Source organism: Hyaena hyaena, unplaced genomic scaffold (assembly GCF_003009895.1).
Source record: "Hyaena hyaena isolate Hyena2069 unplaced genomic scaffold, ASM300989v1 scaffold_61, whole genome shotgun sequence".
NCBI classification, from domain to species: domain Eukaryota; kingdom Metazoa; phylum Chordata; class Mammalia; order Carnivora; family Hyaenidae; genus Hyaena; species Hyaena hyaena.
The window spans coordinates 1,062,769-1,080,706 of record NW_024080693.1 but is presented as its reverse complement, the minus strand read 5'-3'; the positions used below and the strand labels follow the sequence as shown (position 1 = coordinate 1,080,706).

The window sequence follows — 17,938 nt, the reverse complement described above, 5'->3', positions numbered from 1 at the left end:
TCCCACGCACACAGGGTAGCAGATTCGTCCTTCAGCCTTTGAGGTGGATGGGAGTGTCAAAGGCAGGCCTTTCCCCTGACAGTACAATTTACAGCATGTCCATCATCTTCACTTACACGATGCCAGAGTGCCTGTAAAAATGAATAAATATTGAATCCATGCTGACTTGAGTGTTTCACGGGAAGATGTCATTTAGATGCTTGTGTGAGCCTTCAGCTGTTTTCAGGTCTTGGGAAATAGGTTTCCACTCACTGCATCTTAATGAAGATTGGAGTGCGGTCATTATTTCTATGGGTAAGGTGGGCTGTCTTGAGGAATTTTATATAGAGGTGATTATGAAGGTGCCGGCTCTTTAATGACAGCACCTTTGGGCCTGCTCTCTCAGTGCCTTGTCGGAATGTAGCATCTGTATGCATTTTACTTGTGTTCAGACACTGATTCTGAATGTTCTTTCACTGCAGCACCCACTCAAAGAGCTCTAGGCTCGGGAGTTATGCAGGGGTGCCCTGAGGGGCTGGGGGTGCAGAACCGAGCTCAGAAGCAAAGGGGGTTTTGCTTTGTTGTAGCTCAGGTACCTGGCTCTGGCCACAGCCTTTGAAGCAGCTGTCCGAGCCAAGGGCCTTCCCACACTCCCACTTTTCAGTCGTGCCTCCTAAATATGCCTCTTGAACCTGTCTGTCCTCCTCCCCCACCGCATGCAGAGCCATCGTCCTCTCTTCTCTGAACTTGGTCTCCTTGGACCACTGCATGCTCTCCAGAACTTTCTCTCATTCCCCACTGCACCCAGGGAGACCCAGTCTCCTTGTGATGTGGCTCCATCTGGTCTTGTTGACTTAATTTCCCTCCATCCTCTATCCCTCGTTTCTGTGCTTCGGCTGCAGGGCTTTTCTAAGCTCTTATTCCTTAGAACAGCTCATGTCTGGATGCCTCCTCTTTGTCTTGCTTTTCACTTTGAATCCTTCCCATCTCAGCCCCCCTGGGTTTCTAAACAGGTCAGTCCTATTATCTACTTCCCTTCGTGGCACTTTTCAGTGTGTAAGATCATGCATTTGTAGCCTGCTTGGGATTCTTTCTCCCTCTCTGTGCCTCCCCTGCTCTCTCTCAAAATAAACAAACTTAAAGAAAAAAAAAAAAAAGATAATATATTTGTGCTTGTTTGTTCAAGGAGAAGCCCCTCAGGAAACTATAGGCTCGGAGAGCAGGGATCCTGTTTTTATACTATGCGGGCACATAGTGGATGTTCAATTATTTATTGAACGAATACCCAGACCCAGGGTTTCATAAAGGCATGCTCAGTGCCGTTCAGCTTCCTGGAAGGGTCTCTAATGTATTTCTGAAGCTGTATGGATTTCTGCAGAGGTCTGGAGACTTGAGTTGGGTGCTCCCTCTGGAACATGGGGTAGAGTGGGTAGCTGTGGCAGCCCCCCACTCCCCAGCCCTGCACCAGCAGAGAATGTCCTTTGCCTTCCTGACCTAGGCAAACCCAGCCAGACCTATGCTCCCAGTGTCCCTCTTGGACAAAGAACATTTAGTTACTGAGATTTTTCTTTTTTTTTTTTACCCTCTTGCTTGATAATCATGGGAAACGGGCAGTTTGGGCAGGAGGTGTCCCAAGGAACGGAAGGAGAAAGGTATATGATACACTCAACTGTGTTTTTTAATGAACACCAGCTAAGCTGTCCCTTTAGAGTTTTAACCTAACCGCGCCTGATTCTGTCGTGGCGGTGGGGGATTCAAAGCCTGTGTCTCAGGCACAGCTGGGCTAGAGACCTGTTTGGTGAACTCACACTCCTGATACCCAAGACCGTCATTACTCAAACTGCTCAGTGTCACCACGAACTTAGGTACCGACTGTCTGTGCACCAGCAGAAAACCTGAAAAAATGACTGTTCCAAATCTGAGAAGCACGGTGCCTGGGTGGCTCAGTCGGCTAAGCTCTGACTCTTGGTTTGGGCTCAGGTCACGATCTCACTATTGGTGAGTTTGAGCCCCACGCTGGGCTCTGCACGGCCAGTGTGGGGCCCTCCGTCTCTCTGTGTGCCTCCTCAGCTCGCACATGCGCTCTCAAGATAAACTTTAAAAAAAAAAAAATCTGAGAAGCAGACAGGAAAAATGGTTTCATTTTAACTTGGTCACTTTATGAGCGCTTTTGTGTGCCTGTCACATCAAGAAATCCGTTTGTTCTAAACGCCTTGGTGACTTTTCAAAACATCTAGCTGGAGCTACAGCGTTTTCCACCCTGTGGTGGTTTCATCTCTGGTGACCTGTCTTCTCAAGTGCCCTTCACCTTGGCTTGGGAGCTCCCAGATGAGAGCCCTGTGAGGAGACAAACCTGGACCGGTTTGGTACAGACCCCCGGCCCCAGTGGCTCTGTGGGACCACGGAGCTGGGCTAGCGGAGGGTAAGGACAGGCATTGTGCCCTCGCAGGGACCCGGCCCAGCTGGCCCTGTGGTCTCGCTGCCAGAGTGGAACTTGGTCCGTGGGTGTACGCTCGGGGAAGACACAGTGTCTGCCGAGACAGAGGCCATGAGAACGCTCGCCTCTGCCACGGAGCCGCCCCTGCTGGCAGTGTCTCTGGGCAGATGCCTGCTTAGCTGGCACGTCCTGGGTGAAAGGAAATCAAGGCAGGGATGTCTGCAAGTCTCAAGTTTTAAATAACTGTGCCTTAAGTGCTACCTAAATTCTGCCCCCTTCAGAAACCTAGCTTTGACAACAGTAGCCATACAAAAAGGCTTCTTCCTCTACAAGTTCACCCTTTCATGTGCAAGGGCACGGGGGAAGGCCGGTTCCAGCTACGGGCTAAGCACCTCTGCGCCGTCAGCGTCCATGTTCTAGGTCGGGCTTGCAAAGCTCATCCATAAAGGGAGAAAGGACAGAGGGAACTGTGCACACAGGACCAGTTTTGGAAACTTTTTATTGCAAATTCCATTCTGCATATTGATTTTTGAGAAAAAAAAACACTGGAAATGGATCTTCCCTGAGCAGAGGAATACAGATGACAGCAAGACAGATTTTAGTTGCTATTAAAGAACAGAACTATTTTCCATTAGTGTTTTAAAAGCCACTGTCATTCAAGCAGAGTAATAGACTGAGGCGTGATCTCGCAGAAGATGAAGAAAGATCTTCCCCCGAGGAAACAGCATGATCGAACACGGCCGTGGCCACGTGATTTCTGAGCACCCGTCTCCCCTGTTGTGAAGACGGGTCCCTGGTCCCACTGGGTGCCCCGAGCTGGCTCTACTTGGGGCCAGAGAAGGGAGTAAAGGCCTTGTCGCGGCCTGCCATGCACGCTTCGATCTCCTCCACCGTGCGGGGCACGCAGGTCAGCAGTTCCATGCCGCTGTCAGTCACCACGACGTCCTCCTCGATGCGGACCTGGGTCGGAAAGGCAGACACTCATTTCTGAGCCTGGCCTCGTGCACCAGATTAGAGGGTGGGAGGGGCCCCTTCTAAGGAGCCGTCTGTCCTGCCTGTGATGGAAGGGGCTGGCCTCCAGGCCTCCGTGGGAGGCTGTGGACAGGAAGGCTCCTCCCATGGGGCCATCTGCTCCTGCTATCTGCCCATTCTGTCTGTGACAGACCAGGAGAAAGGACAGGCCAGGTCCTTGTCAAGTGAGGAGGTGAAGAGCGTCCCTCCTCCCACTAGGGCTCCTGTGTGCAGATGAGAAGGTGGCACGTAGCAGCATGCATTGGGGGGGGGGGGGGGGGGGGGGGGGGGGGGGCGGATGTTCTGGAAGCAGAGACCCAGGGCCTGTGGGCACTCACCCCACCAAATCCGCGGAAACGCTGCAGGACCTCGCGGTTGAAGAAGCAGGCGCGGGCCGGGTCGGCCAGGGCCTCGTCCAGGAGGTGGTCGATGAAGTAGATGCCCGGCTCCACGGTGAGCACCATGCCGGGCGCCAGGTGCCGGGCAGTGCGCAGGCTCCGCAGGCCGGGCTCATCGATGCGCTCCATGCCCTGTGCCGGGAGGAAGGCCGCGACGGCCTGAGCAGGTCTGCCCCCCCATGGTCTGCTCTCTCTGGAGCTGCTCTGTGACCTGCAGGGGCTCTGGCCGCGCTGCCTCTGGCTGTGCTGTGCCCTGGGCGCTTTGCTGAGACCCTCTACCCTCCGCAGACGCCGCTCCTCGCTACCCCCAGAAGTGCCTGCAGGAGCCCCGTGGACAACCTGCGTGCACACCCCTGCGTGAAGCAAAACTTATGAGGCCAAAATTGCTCTCCAGGGGGCTGCGAGGCTTCCCGCACCACCTTTTTTCCTTCCAGGCAGCTCCCTTGGAAACCGGCCCCAGAAGTGCTGCGCGCTGCTCCTCCAGGCCAGTCCAGGGTCTCCCGTATGGCCTTTCAGGAGGAGGGGGGGAACAGGTGCCGTCAGGAGGACGGGCCGGCCGTCGTGCATGTGCTCAGATGCACGCGCAGGGGGACACGTGGGCATCCCTAGGGCAGAGGCACCCTCTCCCCGCAAACCCACACCTGGCCCGGGCCTCCTGATGCTCGCAGGCGTGGCCAGCACCCGTCCCCAGGCCCCTGAGGCACCCCTCTGGCCCTCGGCCAGGGAGCAAGTGGGCAGCAGGCAAGCTCTCGGGCCGAGCTGCTGGCCTGGCCTGCCCTGCCCGCGGCTCCTCCCGGGAAGCCCAGCTGCTGGACACGGAGCTGTCATTTCTGACTGTCTAGGGGCCAAGAACATCAGACTTCAATTAGCGGTTCACGTAAGGTAACCAGAAGCAGGCTGGCTCGGCCTCCACAGCTGGGCACAGCTGGGCACAGCAGGGAAGGCTGCGACCGGGATTCCATGAGGGTGGGGACAGAGATGTGTGTGCAGGTTCCGTGGCGTGAGCGGGGCTGGGGCGGAGGTGATGAGGGGACACCAAGGCACTGTGACCTGATGGGTCATGCTTTGGGTACAGAGGCCCATCTGGGGTGGTACCGAGTCCCATGACACTTTTGGCTGGGATGGGCTGGGGACGCGGAAGGGCCCAGTCTGGAATGATGGTCCCTGTGCTCAGGTGAGAGGTGCTTGCGGGGCGGGGCGGGGCAGGGCCTTCTGCCATCTGATGTCTGTGGCTGCCCCTGGGCACCCCCTCCCTGTCCCTCACCTTTGTGCTGCCCCCTGAGTGCCTGTCCCCTTCCCTCCACTCCAAGGTCGGCAAAGCCAGGGCCTCGGCAAAGGCAGAAACCTGGCCAGGTCACGTCTCCCCATCCTCCCTTGGTCACTGTGTGCCCGCACTGAGCTGCTCCGTGGGTGTGCCCAGGGGAGGGGCCGTCAGCTCAGGCGTCCGGGAAATTCCAGGACCACCACCCAGACTGCGGGTGAGGGGAGAAGAAGGGATCCTGGGGGCAGGAGACTGCGCCCACCCTAGCCCCCAGACCTTTACCCCTTCAGAGCGTTGGCTCTCGAGTCTCCCCCCAAGAATGCCAACCTGAGCAGGGCTGGGAGAAGCATGGGGGCTGGACGGGGTAAAGCGCGCCCCACGAAGGGGAGAGGCCGAGCCCCTGCCCCTCCAGCCCAGGGACCAGAGCCTTGTGGGGAGAGGGGGGCGCCTGCCCGTGCCATGGCCACACCAGCTTCCGCTGGGGCAGAGGGCTGGCCTGGGCCTCCGCTCTGGCTGGGCTCTGAGCAGAGGGGACCCAGATGTGTCTGTAGGCCTGAAATAAAACAAATGACTTTTATAGGAAAAGCCATATTTTTTCTACAATGTTTATCTGTCAAAAGAATAGACTCTGTGAGCACAAAGGGCTGCTTACTGGAAAAGATAAAAGCAGTTTGCTGCCAATTTTCTCTGGTGGAAAAAAAGAGCCCTGGCGACTAATGAATAACGAACCTCAGTTAACAATGTCTGGAAGGCCCCGCTCTTGGCTCCCTGTACACAATGTGATGGATAGAAATTAGGAAATTAAAACTGATTTTGTTTCTCCAAATTTAACTGTTTACACTTGAGGAAAAAATAATTGAATAATAATGCTTCTCTTGAGCAATTTTTTCCCCCCAAAAATCGTTCTTAGTGCTTTCAAAATACCCTGCAGCCAACAGGCCAAGCCTAGTCTTGGCTAACTGGCTGGTGGGCCCCAGGGTGTGCACCGATTGCATAATCAGCCCCCTGCACCTTGGGCACCGGGCCAGGCAGCAGGGCCGGGCTCACCCCCACCCACCCGGGGCCCGGAAAGACCGCAGCCACCTGCCGGGCAGGGCCTCCCCAAGGCTGGCTGTGAGCACCCTCTGGGTGGTCCTTTCAAAAATCGGTGGGTAGGAGGGGGAGGGGAAAGCCCTGTCTGGAAATGCCCACAGAGGTCTCCCTCCCGTGCCAAGGGTGCCTCAAGTGCCTGCAGACGAGGCGGCCACGGGGCAAGCTGGCCCGGGGCGGGGCCTGGGCTTATGGGGCGTTGGGCCAGGGCCAGCCGTGGTGCCCCACCATCCCCGCCAGACACAGGGGACACACAGCCACAGTGTCCTCTGTGGGGACCCCGCGTGCTGGACACTGACCATCTCCCACCCTTCGGGGGAGCCGCCCCCTTCCCCCGCCCCCCCCCAGCGCACAGCCTGGGGCTCACCAGGCAGAGCACGCCCATCCGGCACTAGGGCCTGAGGTGGCAGCCACCAGGGGACGTGTGCTCCAGGAAACAGCGCCGCAGCAGCCTGAGCCAGGACGCACCAATGGGTGGAGGATGGGCAGGGGGGCCCCCATTCTTCCTCCTCCAGCCTGTCCCACTACACCCTGTTGTCTCCCAGAGCCCCGACCCTCTGCGGGCAGGCCCCTGGCTGACGTGCCACACTGACCTCAGGGTAGCCTCCCACGTCGTGCACTTCAATGCCCAGGAAGTGGCCAAGCCCGTGGGGCATGAACACGGCTCCCACGTGGGCCTGGACCATGGCGTCGACGCTCCCGTTCAGGACACCGATGCGGGCCAGCTCTTCCAGGTGGATGCGGTCGGCCAGGCGATGCATGTCAGGCCACCAGACACCTGTGGCTCCAAAGGAGGCTGCGATGAGCTGTGGACACTGGCGGTCCGGCCGGGGCCCCCCCGAGGGAGAGTCTGAAGGACCCATGGAGCCTCTGCACTGGCTGAGGCAGGAGGGCTGGCACTGGGTGGCAAGGATGTTGCCATTTGGGACCCCAAGACCCTGCCTCTCTGTCTGCTGTGCCCTCGGGGGTAGGCTCCTGTCACGTGGCCAGGCGTCCAGCTTAGGTCTACACCCCAGCCCGTGTCATGTCTGCCCTCAGCCAGCACGTGCTCCCGGGGCCAGGGAGCCCAGGAAGGTCCCTGAGCATCAGGAAGAGAAAAGCCTGTCCCCGACCGACCCGGGTTGCCTCAGTGAGCCCTGGACCGAAGCTCAGGGCCTCAGGCTGTGGGGTGACGGCAGGCGTGCACACCCCGAAGTGGGGCTGAATCACTCCCAGAGCCGCTGTGGAGAGCAAAGGTTTCAGGGTGAAGGTGCAGCCGGCACGGCCTCCTGGGCTGGCTGGCAGGGGCCTGTGGCTCAGCCTACCGAGGGCCGGGGCGGAGCGTCCCCACGGCAGCCCCCGCAGCCAGGCCCCAGACTGCTACTCCAGCCCTTCTTTGCCCCATGTTTCTGGGGCAAAGGTCACCATGGAGCGCGTGTCCCCAGGCACTGAGTTTCGGGGCAAGCAAGCTCAGGGGCTCTGCCCGGGGCTCTCAGGCAGCCACCCTCAAACAGCCTTGGCCACCGCGGGGGGGTATACCGGCCCTGCCCGCTGGGCTGGCGGGGTCCCGCTCTAGCCTCCCTCCAGGACACCGAGCACCCCACCTAAGTACCACACCAGTACTGAGGCTGGCGAAGCGCCCTGCCCCACCCCACAGGGCTGAGTCTGGGACAGGCCATATGCTGGTGGAGGCCGTGGGCCGGGACACGTGGGGCCAGGCAGGCGGGGTGGGGGCGTGCACCCCTGAGCAGTGCTCCAGCCAGAGAGGCGGCCAGTGCCAACCCTTGTGGCCTCATCACTGTGGGGAGCGACCCCGGCTCCCAACAGGCACCCCCACGATGGCCTCCCCTCCACATCCACCAGCACAGATGACAGCAGCTGCAGGGGGCACCCTGACCTCCCGCACCCCTGGGAACCTGCACAGATGCAGGTCTGGGCTCCAGGCTGGCCGAGGGCAGCCCAAGGGCTCAATCGGTGGGGGGGCGGGGGGCACTCTGGGACAGAGGGCATCACCCTTCAGGCCCTCTCTGGGCACCAGTCCTCCACCAGGGACGGAGGCCCCACAGTCGGGGTCTTAGGCTGGCTGGAGACACAGCACTGACCGGCCACCCCGGGAACCGTGCACTGGGCTCTGAAGAGGGTGGGGGGCCGCGAAGGCTGCACCCTGGCCAGTTCACAGGCGGGGCCGGCCCGGGGTCCAAGGCACAGGGAGGCCCAGGAGGGAAGCCCAGCTCCTGAGGCCTGACCTGCCTCGGCCCACAGGGCGCCAAGGCAGTGGCGGCGTCCCAGCGTCTGGCTTTACCCCCAGCAGCAGGGAGAGCCCGGTTCGAAGCCCTGAAGGCAGAGTCAGGGCACCCTGAAATGGAGGGCTGGGTCCTGGATCCCAGCTTAGCCGCTCAGCCGCTCACCCCCCTCCGTGAGCCTCGGATGCCTCCTTTCTTCAAACAGCTGCGATGCTGGCCCTAGCAGGCTGGCCACAGAGACTCTGGCATCTACAGGGCAACCGGGTCACTAACCCCCGAAACTGTCATTGGCCAATGTTCACCTATCGCTATGGCCTAGCCAGACCCTACTTCAATGCTGGATATTCACTCGCTCCTGGGTACCGGCCAAGCCTGCCCCTGCCTCATGTCCCTGCTCCCCTGAGGCTGACGCACCCACCTCGCCCTCCCCAGGCCAGGCCACCTGTTACAGCCACACACAGGTCGCTGGGAGTCAGACTCGCTGCTCGTGTCTTGACATACACGGGCCCTGCCCTGGAGGGACCTCCCCCAGCACTGCTTCCACAGTCCTGGTTATTGCCTGCCCAGCACCCTGTCCCCTGGATGGGTCTGCCTGCTCGCTCCTTGGGACCAGAGAGCTTGCTGGTTCAGGGGCAAAAGCACAGCACACTCTTCCCCAAGTTGAGGATCTGGCCCCGAAAGTGCCCACAGGCAGCTCTGCAAGGCCTCCTGGCCTGCCTGGCCCCGGGGCTGAGGAATGGCATCCTGCGCGGTGGCTGACACCCGCCTCCAGAGCAGCTCAGGTTCTCTTGGAAAGGGCCCTTTTCCGGCAGCGGCCGAAGGGAAGCCCCAGGAAGCGGCCTGACGTCAAGCCTGGCGGGCTTCCAAGTGGGCTGCGGCCTCGGCAGAAGGGAGTCAGGTATAAATCATGCTCGGCCGGCAGCCCGGCTCCTCTCCTGTCCTCCTGGGGCCGGACGCGAGGGCCCAGGCGGTCCCCATGGCGCCTCCAGTCCTCCTCGCCTGTGTCCTCGGGGCCGGCCCTGCACACGCTCTCGTGGCTGGCAGTGGGGCTGCTGCCTGTGTGTGGTTAGGGTTGTGACAGTGATCCAACCTCCAGCAACTTGGCCCCAGCGTCTGGCCCGGATGGTGGTTACGACACCCTCCGCCAGGATGGGGGGCCCTGAAGTGTGTGAAGGTTGCCGTCCTTGGGCTGGGCCAGGGGAGCGGATGCAAGCCCGGGGACCCCGGGCTCCCCCACAGCCTCAGCGGCCCGCAGGCACCTCAGGGCCCATGTGGCCAGCTCGAGGCTCGGCGGTCCCCTAAGCCCATGCAGGCTGGGAATGCCACGCTGGGGACCACACTACAGACTGGGCGTCAGCGGCCCTGCCCGCCCTCCCGCCTCCAGCAGGCACCAAAGCTTTGTCCCACCTTCCCTAAAACATCTCCGGAACCTAGACCCTGACCTCTCCTGGACTCCTGCCCGTTTCTTCCCCAAGCCTTGCAAGGCCTCATTTTCCATATCTCCCATGAGGTTGAGATGACGGGCACTCTCTTTAGAACATGAATGGCCCCTGCCCTGAGGACACACCCCCAAGTTCCTCAGCCTGGCTTTCTCCAGCCTCACTGCCCACCTGCCCCTGGGCCCATGGCCCCGGTGCTGGCACTTCCCTGTGTCTTCCCCCTGCTGGCCCCTCAGCTGGGACCACCTCTCCAAGGTCCTCACTTTCCCACACTCTCTCCTGTGGGCCTTGGTGTTAAGGCCTTCTCCAGGAAGCCCTCCCTGACTGTCCCTTCCTGTGCTGTCAGAGCTCTTCCCACCAGCGGGCCATACACTGGCCAGCTGTGGCCTGGTCAAAGACTCTGAGCCCCAGGAGGAGGGGCCTGTGTCCCGCTCCATGCCTGGCAACTGTGGGGCCTGAGCAGGAGCCCCGGTGCCCCTCACGTCTCTCTCTTGCAGCCAGTGCTGTGGCCGCATGGGCCCAGGACCCAGGTGTGCCCCCTCAGCCCGCTCCTCTGTGCATTCAGACCCCGGGGTGCCAGGGGGCATCTAGGTCTGCGCCCATCGTCCGCCTCTTGGCTCAGAGAGACCAGAGAGCCCTGGTGTCCAGGCCTGAGGGCTGATCTGTGCCCACCTGGCCCCCTGAGGGGGCCAGGGTCCAGGTAGGTTCCCCCCTCACGGCCTGAGGCCTGCCCAGAGTGCGGCAGCCCCGCGGCGGCCTGAGCTCAGCCAGGAGGGCCCCAAGAGCTGAATCCTCACAGCTACTTCCAGACAAAGAGCTCACTTCAGCCAAAGACAATGGCCCTCAGGAGAGCACGTGTGCGCCAGGCCTTGGGGGTGCCGCGAGGAAGGCGCAGGGCCTGGTCCCGGGGCAGGCCCTGTGGGCTGCAGGGAGCGCCTGGTGGGCCAAACTGGCGGAGGGCTGAGGGCTGAGGGCCCGCCCCACCGCAGACCCGGCTGCTGCCAACCTCCGGGGACCCATTCGCCCTGCGGAAGGGCAGGGGGCAGCGTGCACCCTGGGGCTGCAGGCGCCTCGATGCTGAGTGGAGCCGTGGTTGCCTCTAGAAGTCTCTGCATGCTCCCCCTCCCCGCTCCCCCCCCAACCTTGGCCAAGAGCCTGAGGGAGTAAATGAGGCCAGGGAGGGTGGGAACTTGTCCACCATCCTCCAGCCAGCAGGGGGGCCTCTCGGGCCCTCAGAGCTTCCTCTGTCGGGCTCTTGCCACGGAGGGCACCCGCAGACCAGGAGGCACACTTTCCCCCCACTCTTCTGCTCGGAGCCATCTCGAAGGAGAGGCCTGAGGGGAGCCCCAGCCGCTCCTGCTCCTGACCTCCCCCCCCCGGCAGGGGGGCAGCACTGGCAAAGGCACCCCAACCACAGGCCACAGCAGGCACGTGTCAGGCCACGCGGGCCAGCACAGCTCTGGGTGCCCTTCTGCTGCCGGGTCACCTGGTGGCTGCGAAAACGTCCTCTACTGCCGTCTCGGCCGATCTGGGGGCAGTCCACTTCTGACTCTGTGCTGGCTACACCGCCCCCCCCCAACCCAGGTGGCCGGAGCCCGGACACCAGCCGGGCCAGGAGTGGGGGAGCTACACACAACTGCATGGGTGCAGCGATGAGGGGGTTGTTCACACAGACCTGCTGCTTTCACAGCGGCGGGCAGCGGGGCCCAGAGCCAAGCGAGCAGTCTGTCCTGCCTATGCGGGTCCTGTGGCGGTGCGGGCTCCAGGGGGGGGGAGGGGGGAGGGGCTGCAGCCTAAGTGGGGGAGGCCAGGGTGGGCAGGTGAGCACAGAGGGGGATGGAGGGGGATGGAGTGCTGAAAGTGGGAGGTGAGGCTGCAAGAGGTGACCTCCGTGCTCTGTGGTGGCCGGAGGACGAGGGACGGAGTAGGCACAACGGACAGCAGTCTTCGGGGTGCTCCTTGGGTTCGCCCTGGGCCTCCCTCACAGGGGCTGAGGGGTCCCACTGTCATACTCCCCGGTACCCACGGGGACAGGGTGGTGTGCACGGGGTGGGCGCCTGCCCCGACACAGAAGCCTGGGAAAGCTTCAATTCCACCCAGCCATGGCGGCCAGGCCCCCGCCGTAGGGCTGGCGTGGGGGGCACCTTGCCAGGTGCGGCCCCTCCGAATGAGCTCAGCCATCCTCCCCTGGCTGCCTGCGTGACGGGGAGGGAGGCCCCGCACCCCTGAGCCTGGGTTCTGTGTCCTCTGGTCATTTCGGGCTTCTCTGTGCAGCTTACTGCGAGCCTGGGGTCTTTATTTACTCTTCCCGGGAAGGACGCAGCTGTGCGGTCTCAGCGGGTATGTGTCTTGGCCCAGCAGCCAAGCCCACAAGCCGGGGCACTTCCGCTAGGACAGGACGCGGGCTGACCCGGCCACAGGCTCCGGAGAGGACGTGGCCCCAGGTGAGCAGCTTTGTGGGCGCAGCCTGGCCCGTCTGGCGCGGGAGCGGACAGCGGGACTGTGGGTATGTCGCAATCCCCAGTGCCGGTGGGAGGAGAGGTGGAGGCGACGGCGGGGATCTGTTCCCACCCCGCACACAAGGGAACCCGCAGGCCCAGCACAGACCCAGCCCGGGCCTCACTGGGCCCCGCGGGAGGACCACCCCACACACAGTCTGTGGAGACCAGCCCAGCTGAGCCCAGCCTTCTGCCTGCCCTCAGAGGGACGTCCAGGGTACAGAGGGCAACTCGGGGCCCTTGGGACTCGCCTGCGGCCTGACCACTTTCTGGGCAGAATGAGGACTGCTTTGTCAGCTGACCGTTGGCCAGGATGCCAGCTGGGAAGTGCTACCCAGGTGCGAGTGGACTCCCCCCACTTCCCCACAGGGTGGGGGGGGCGGCCTTGGCCATCACCCTCATCTCAGCAATCTGCGGAGGCTAACCAAACACTGCCAGGGGCTTACAGCCTGGAGCCTGAGCTGAACAGAGACAATCCTTTCAAAGCTCTGCCTGCCAGCCCTCCAGCCCTCCCCCTCCCTCCCCCCCCAACCACTCGGCGTGGCAAGCGGTGGCTTCACCCTGCCGGCCTGTCTCCAGTGTGAGCTGTGGTGGCCAACTCTCCATCTCTGTGCTGCAGCCCACCCCTACCCCCTTCTTGAGGGGTGCCACACGGGGCGTGGGTGCATGGGGCTCACGGAGCAGAGCTTGGCTCCAACACCGAAGGTGGGAGCACCGGCCCCTTCCAGCCCGTGGTCCGGATCTGCGGAACATCCACATTCACAACCACTTGTGCGCAGGTGAAGAGTCCACTTAAGGAAAAGCCGACACGGTTTGCTCGGCTTTCCAGGGGACGGCCCCGCTGGGGGCAGCGGCGGGGTGGCGCAGCGTGGAGAGAATGGGGAGGGAGCCCCTGGCCCAGGCCTGGAGGTATGCCCCGGGGGCTGCAGGCAGCCGGGCTCGCAGATGCCAGGGAGCACGCCACAGCCCGCGGCCAGTGTTGTTCAAATCTGAACAAACCCTTCTCATTGTGGTGTAAGGAGAGAGGGAAGGACTGTGCCCCTCAGGGTTACCGGTGACTGCTTCTCCAGACTGGACCTCACTGGTAACAGGGGATGCAGTCTGTGGGTTCAAGGTCAGAAACACCCCCTAGTGGCTCTTCTCCTGCTGTCCAGCTTCCCGCGCCCCTCCTAGGCCTCTTCCGTGGATTTGCAGGCCCTTCTACATGCCCTTCTTTTACACAGGGGGCCATCGGCCACTCCATCCTGACTTTTCTGACAACTCAACCACCACCTGGAGGTCCCCGTGTCAATACTCAGCGGCGACTAGGGCTTTTTAAAACATTATTTTTTAAGTAGGTTTCATGCCCAGCATGGGTGGGGCTCGAACTCACGACCCTGAGATGAAGACCTCAGCCAAGATCAAGAGTTGGACATTCAACCGACTGAGCCACCCGGCGCCCCGTGACCTAGGCTTTTTCAAACATTCGCAGGAGACGCTGCCTCCTTCTGCAGCCGCCGAACCACGCAGGTTCTGTCACCTTGTCGCCCGGCAGGGGCTGAACTTTTAAGCCTTCCTTTCCAGCTGAGCTCCCCGTCTTGGGCCCACCAAGCTCCGTTCTTGCTGGATGAGTGAGGGGGCGGGGCTGGGGTCCGCCAGTGGCCCTCTGTGGTTCCCTAACCTCTGGTGGGGCCTCTGTGGCTGGACGAGGGCCATCCGAAAGGCCCGCTCACTTTGCCTCTGCAAGTGACAAGTCGCCTAGGAACCCTCAAAAGCAGCTCTTGGCCTGGTGACCGAGGCTGTAACTCATCCCAACAACTGGCCGTGGGGCCCCGGGGCTGTTTAGCCAACACGAGCCATCAGCCTCAAGAGGCCACATCCTGGGGCTTTTACAGTTTGGGGATCTTTTATCTTCCTGAATAAAGGCTCCATGGAGGGATGCCAATCTGACTGCCATGGTCCCTCTGATCTCAGAATGAGCTTAGAGTCCAGCCTTCGAGGGTCCCCAGAGGGTTCTGCGGCAGCCACTCACCATTCCCCGGACACAGGCAAGACACCGGCCCACACCAGAGCCAGCCGCGTTCTGAAGAGAAGGGCGGCCCAACATCAACCAAATGTCAGTGTTGGCATTTGCTGATCAAGCCCTCTGTGGCGCGGACCCTGCTCCAGGATAGGACCGTGAGTATGCGACATCCCAGTGGCCACTGTGAGCAGGGGCTCTCGCTGGTGCAGAGTATCAGGTGGGGCTTGGGTTGACCTTGGGCTGAGCTCCCCAATTCCCAGCTCTGTCTCTCCTTGGTGGCCGGCCCCCTCTCCTAGGACTGCTCCTGGAGTCTTAGCTGGCTGAGCGTGTGAAGCGGGACGGACGCAGGACCCAGCCCCCAGCCCCCAGTGCCCTCACCTGGCTTCATGGCGCTCATGACAGCGCGGCAGCTCCGCAGCACCGCCTCGTAGATGGCCTTCTGGTCTGCGGTGAACTTGCCATTGGCAGGGAAGGAGCAGGTGATGTCGGAAGAGAAGCAGTAATACTCCCCACCCATGTCGAACAGGCTGCAGGAAGAGGAGGGTGTGAGGTAGGGGGTGTCCTCTCCCCTCCAACCCACCCCTCCCTCCCACCCCCCACCACGGGGCTCAAGGGCAGCCTGCTGGGCCTGAGCCATCTGGCCGGGTCACCTCCCACCCCGGTGCATTCTCACAGTGCCGTCCGGGGAGACCTCGGACCCCAGGGCAGGGAAGCCTGGAGGCGGTGGGGCCGATCCCACACACATACCCCTGCCCTCCAAGGCCTCTGGATGCCCAGCTGTGGGGACTCACTTGGAGAATGAGGGAGGGGCAGACATGTCCCCAGGCCCTGACTCACCACCTGGCCTCCATGCACTGCTCACGGGAGCTGGGCAGGGAACACGGGGATGGATGCCCCCATCCAACAGACAAGTGGGGTAAGGAACACCACCCAGCTCTCCTGGGCCCCCGTGTCTGAGCGAAAACCCAGCCAGTGGCTCTGTCCCAGCACGAAGGTCCCCCCACCAGAGGACCCTGCTGGGATGGCACAGATGGGCTCTGCCGAGGCCTGAGGGAAAGGCAGGGAGGACCTGGCAGAGGACAGTCCTCACATGCAGCAGGGCACCCTGGCATCCGCAGTGGCAGGGCAGGGACCAGGGGCACAGGCAGAGATGGAGAGTCAGAAGGCTGCAGAGGCCCTGGGCCCGGGTGTGTGAGCCAGCAGGCAGGATTGCACTGGAGCCTGGGGGACAGCCCGGCGGAGCCTGCCCTTTAGCCCCCGTGACAGGGCCCAGTGTGGCTCCCCTGTGATAGAGCGCAGTGTCGCAGGGCTAGGAGGGGGTGGGATGGGCCACTCCACCACCCTTGCTGCCTGCCCAGGGCCTCAGGGTCCTCACTGGGCAAGGGCAGGAAGGAACCCTGCCCTGCACCCCCCATGGTGGGATGCAACAGGGCACGTGAAGGGCTCCCAGATGAGAGCAGTGAGGGAGCACAGACGGAGCACCCCTCCACATCCCATCCCACCTGAGCACCTCAGCAGGCTGCTTGCGGCAGGCACACCGGGGGCGGGGGGGGGGCGGGCGCGTCAGCACCCCCAGCCGCTTCATCAGCCAAGCCATGACACTGATGGCTGCCAAAGTAATTGTGGGACACTGGTCTAGCCCCAGGCCCAGGATTCTGCTGCGTCTTGGGTGCCAGGTGGCCACAGAGGCGGGAGTAGCTGAGGGCCAGGGCTCTGTCCTCAGCTTCTCCTGCGGGTCTGTCTGTAGCTGCACAGGGCCTGGCGCACCTGAGTGGGGGCAGGGCCGTGCCTTCCGCCAGGGCCTCTCCCCCACACCCAAATCCTCGAGGTGAACACTGCCATCCACCAAAGTCCCAGGGGCTGCCTGTGCACCTGCCTTTGGGGCCCCCACCCCAAACGACAGAGCAGGGGGTCCCTGGCCCTGCTCGTGGAGCCGGGAGATGGGCCATGTGGCTGGCCAGGCAGCCCCAGCTACTCCAAAGAAATAGATTTTTAGAGGAAAAACCTGAATGCTCAGGATCCTAGGACACTTTGCTGGAATCCAAAGTCCCCAGCCGGGCACTTTTTCATCTCCTGTCTTTTTCCGATTGCAAAACACCATAAACTGTCAACACTGCAAAAAGCAGGAGATAACACCTCAGGTGATTCTCTGGGGGTGGGGGGAGCCCCAACCAGCATGGCACAGGAACTTCAGGCTGGGTCAAAGTCGTAGACTCCCGCCGACCCTGCCTGGGGCAGGCTGACAGGGGGACCTGGGCCTCAGCAGAGGTGACATGAGACAAAACAGAAAGGCCTTGAGCAGACACACCCAGGCATCTGCTCCCCGGGAGGCTCCAGATGCAGAAGGGTGTTTGGGCCACCAGCTGCCTGTAGCTTTACTCCTGCCGGGGGCACCCTCCCCTCCCAGAGCTGGCTGGGGGACAGCATGGCTCAGCCCTATCTTGATGGGAAAGTGAGGCTCTGAACACTGGTCCAGCAAAGCCCCGTGTTGGGGTCAGAAGCTCAGAGCCCAGCGATGGGCTCTCCTGTTCCGGCTCTAGCACTGGGCCTCGGGGCCTCAGCTGTGCTTCCTTTAAGATGGGGACACCTCCACGGCGGCAGGTTTGTGTCCCCTTAGGGCCGGCGTGAAGGGGGGCACGGGGAGCAGGTCTGTGTGGCCGCGGTCCAATTTCACCGGGGAAGCAGAGCATTTTCATTTGGGTCCCTTAGAGGCCAGAGAGGAAAACGGTGTGTGGTTTATGGATTCAGAATGTCCAGGAATGGTCTGAGCAGACAGGACAGAGCTGGGAGCTTGGGGGACACAAACTCCTGGGGGCGCCCACATTGGCAGCGCCCCTGAGCAGAGGGCTCTATTGGCCTGTCTGGTCTCAAACAAAAACAGAAATTGAACTATTTAAAAAACGAGGAAGCCCACAAAAGCGCACGGAACACTGGAGTCATCTAGAGCAGTGAAAACAAGCCGCTTCTCCTTGGCAGACAAGGCTCCTGACCACGTTTTCCCAAAACTCTCCTCAAGAACACAGCGAGAACGTGGGACAGTGGGTGCTGGGAGCCCCTCAGCCAGCCTGGTCTTACTGTTCAGATTCTAGAAGACTTTGCTTGTAGTTTTTGTTTAAAAACCGTCTGCTTAGTGTAGAAGGAAGTGTACGCCCAGTCGGCCAGCTCCATCCTGCCCAGCGACGCTCGGGGCACGGGGCTGGAGTCTATTTTCGTGTTCTCAGTTCCCTATCTTTCTCTGCCCCCTCCCTTTTTTTTTTTTTTTAAATCCCCCTCCGAGTTCCTACACACATAAGTTATTCACATTCAAGCCGCTCTGGAATCCAGGGACGAAAGCTATCTCTTTCATAAATCATCTCCCTCCAGCTCCTCTGTGTCCATTTCCTCCACCCTCTGAGCGGCAAAGCGGCAGTGGGGAATTCGGTCATACTTTGGCTCCACCGAGCGCTTCAGGCTCCCTCCTCTCGGCTGCCTGGGGACACCCACTAGGGCCGCTACCATCTTTGGCTGAGTGAATGTGTATAATAATCTAAGACATCTGGGGAGATATTACACATCTCCAAGCAATACACTGGCGTCTCTTCCCTCACATGTGTTTATCTCGT

The 17,938-nt window shown here is 61.4% G+C and overlaps 1 protein-coding gene across 2 annotated transcripts in view; it reads right to left on the bottom strand.

Moving 5' to 3' along the window:
- Positions 1-2,897: 2,897 nt before the first annotated feature.
- Positions 2,898-17,938, bottom strand: part of PEPD (peptidase D) — a 112,504-nt gene continuing 97,463 nt past the window's right edge. For both annotated transcript variants that reach the window (XM_039231950.1, XM_039231948.1), the window contains exons 12-15: positions 14,715-14,863; positions 6,769-6,953; positions 3,766-3,957; positions 2,898-3,376 (exon numbers count right to left, since the gene is read on the bottom strand). In XM_039231950.1, coding sequence (XP_039087881.1) covers positions 3,239-3,376; positions 3,766-3,957; positions 6,769-6,953; positions 14,715-14,863 — 664 coding nt within the window. In that variant the 3' untranslated portion in view covers positions 2,898-3,238. The remainder of the gene's footprint in view (positions 3,377-3,765; positions 3,958-6,768; positions 6,954-14,714; positions 14,864-17,938) is intronic.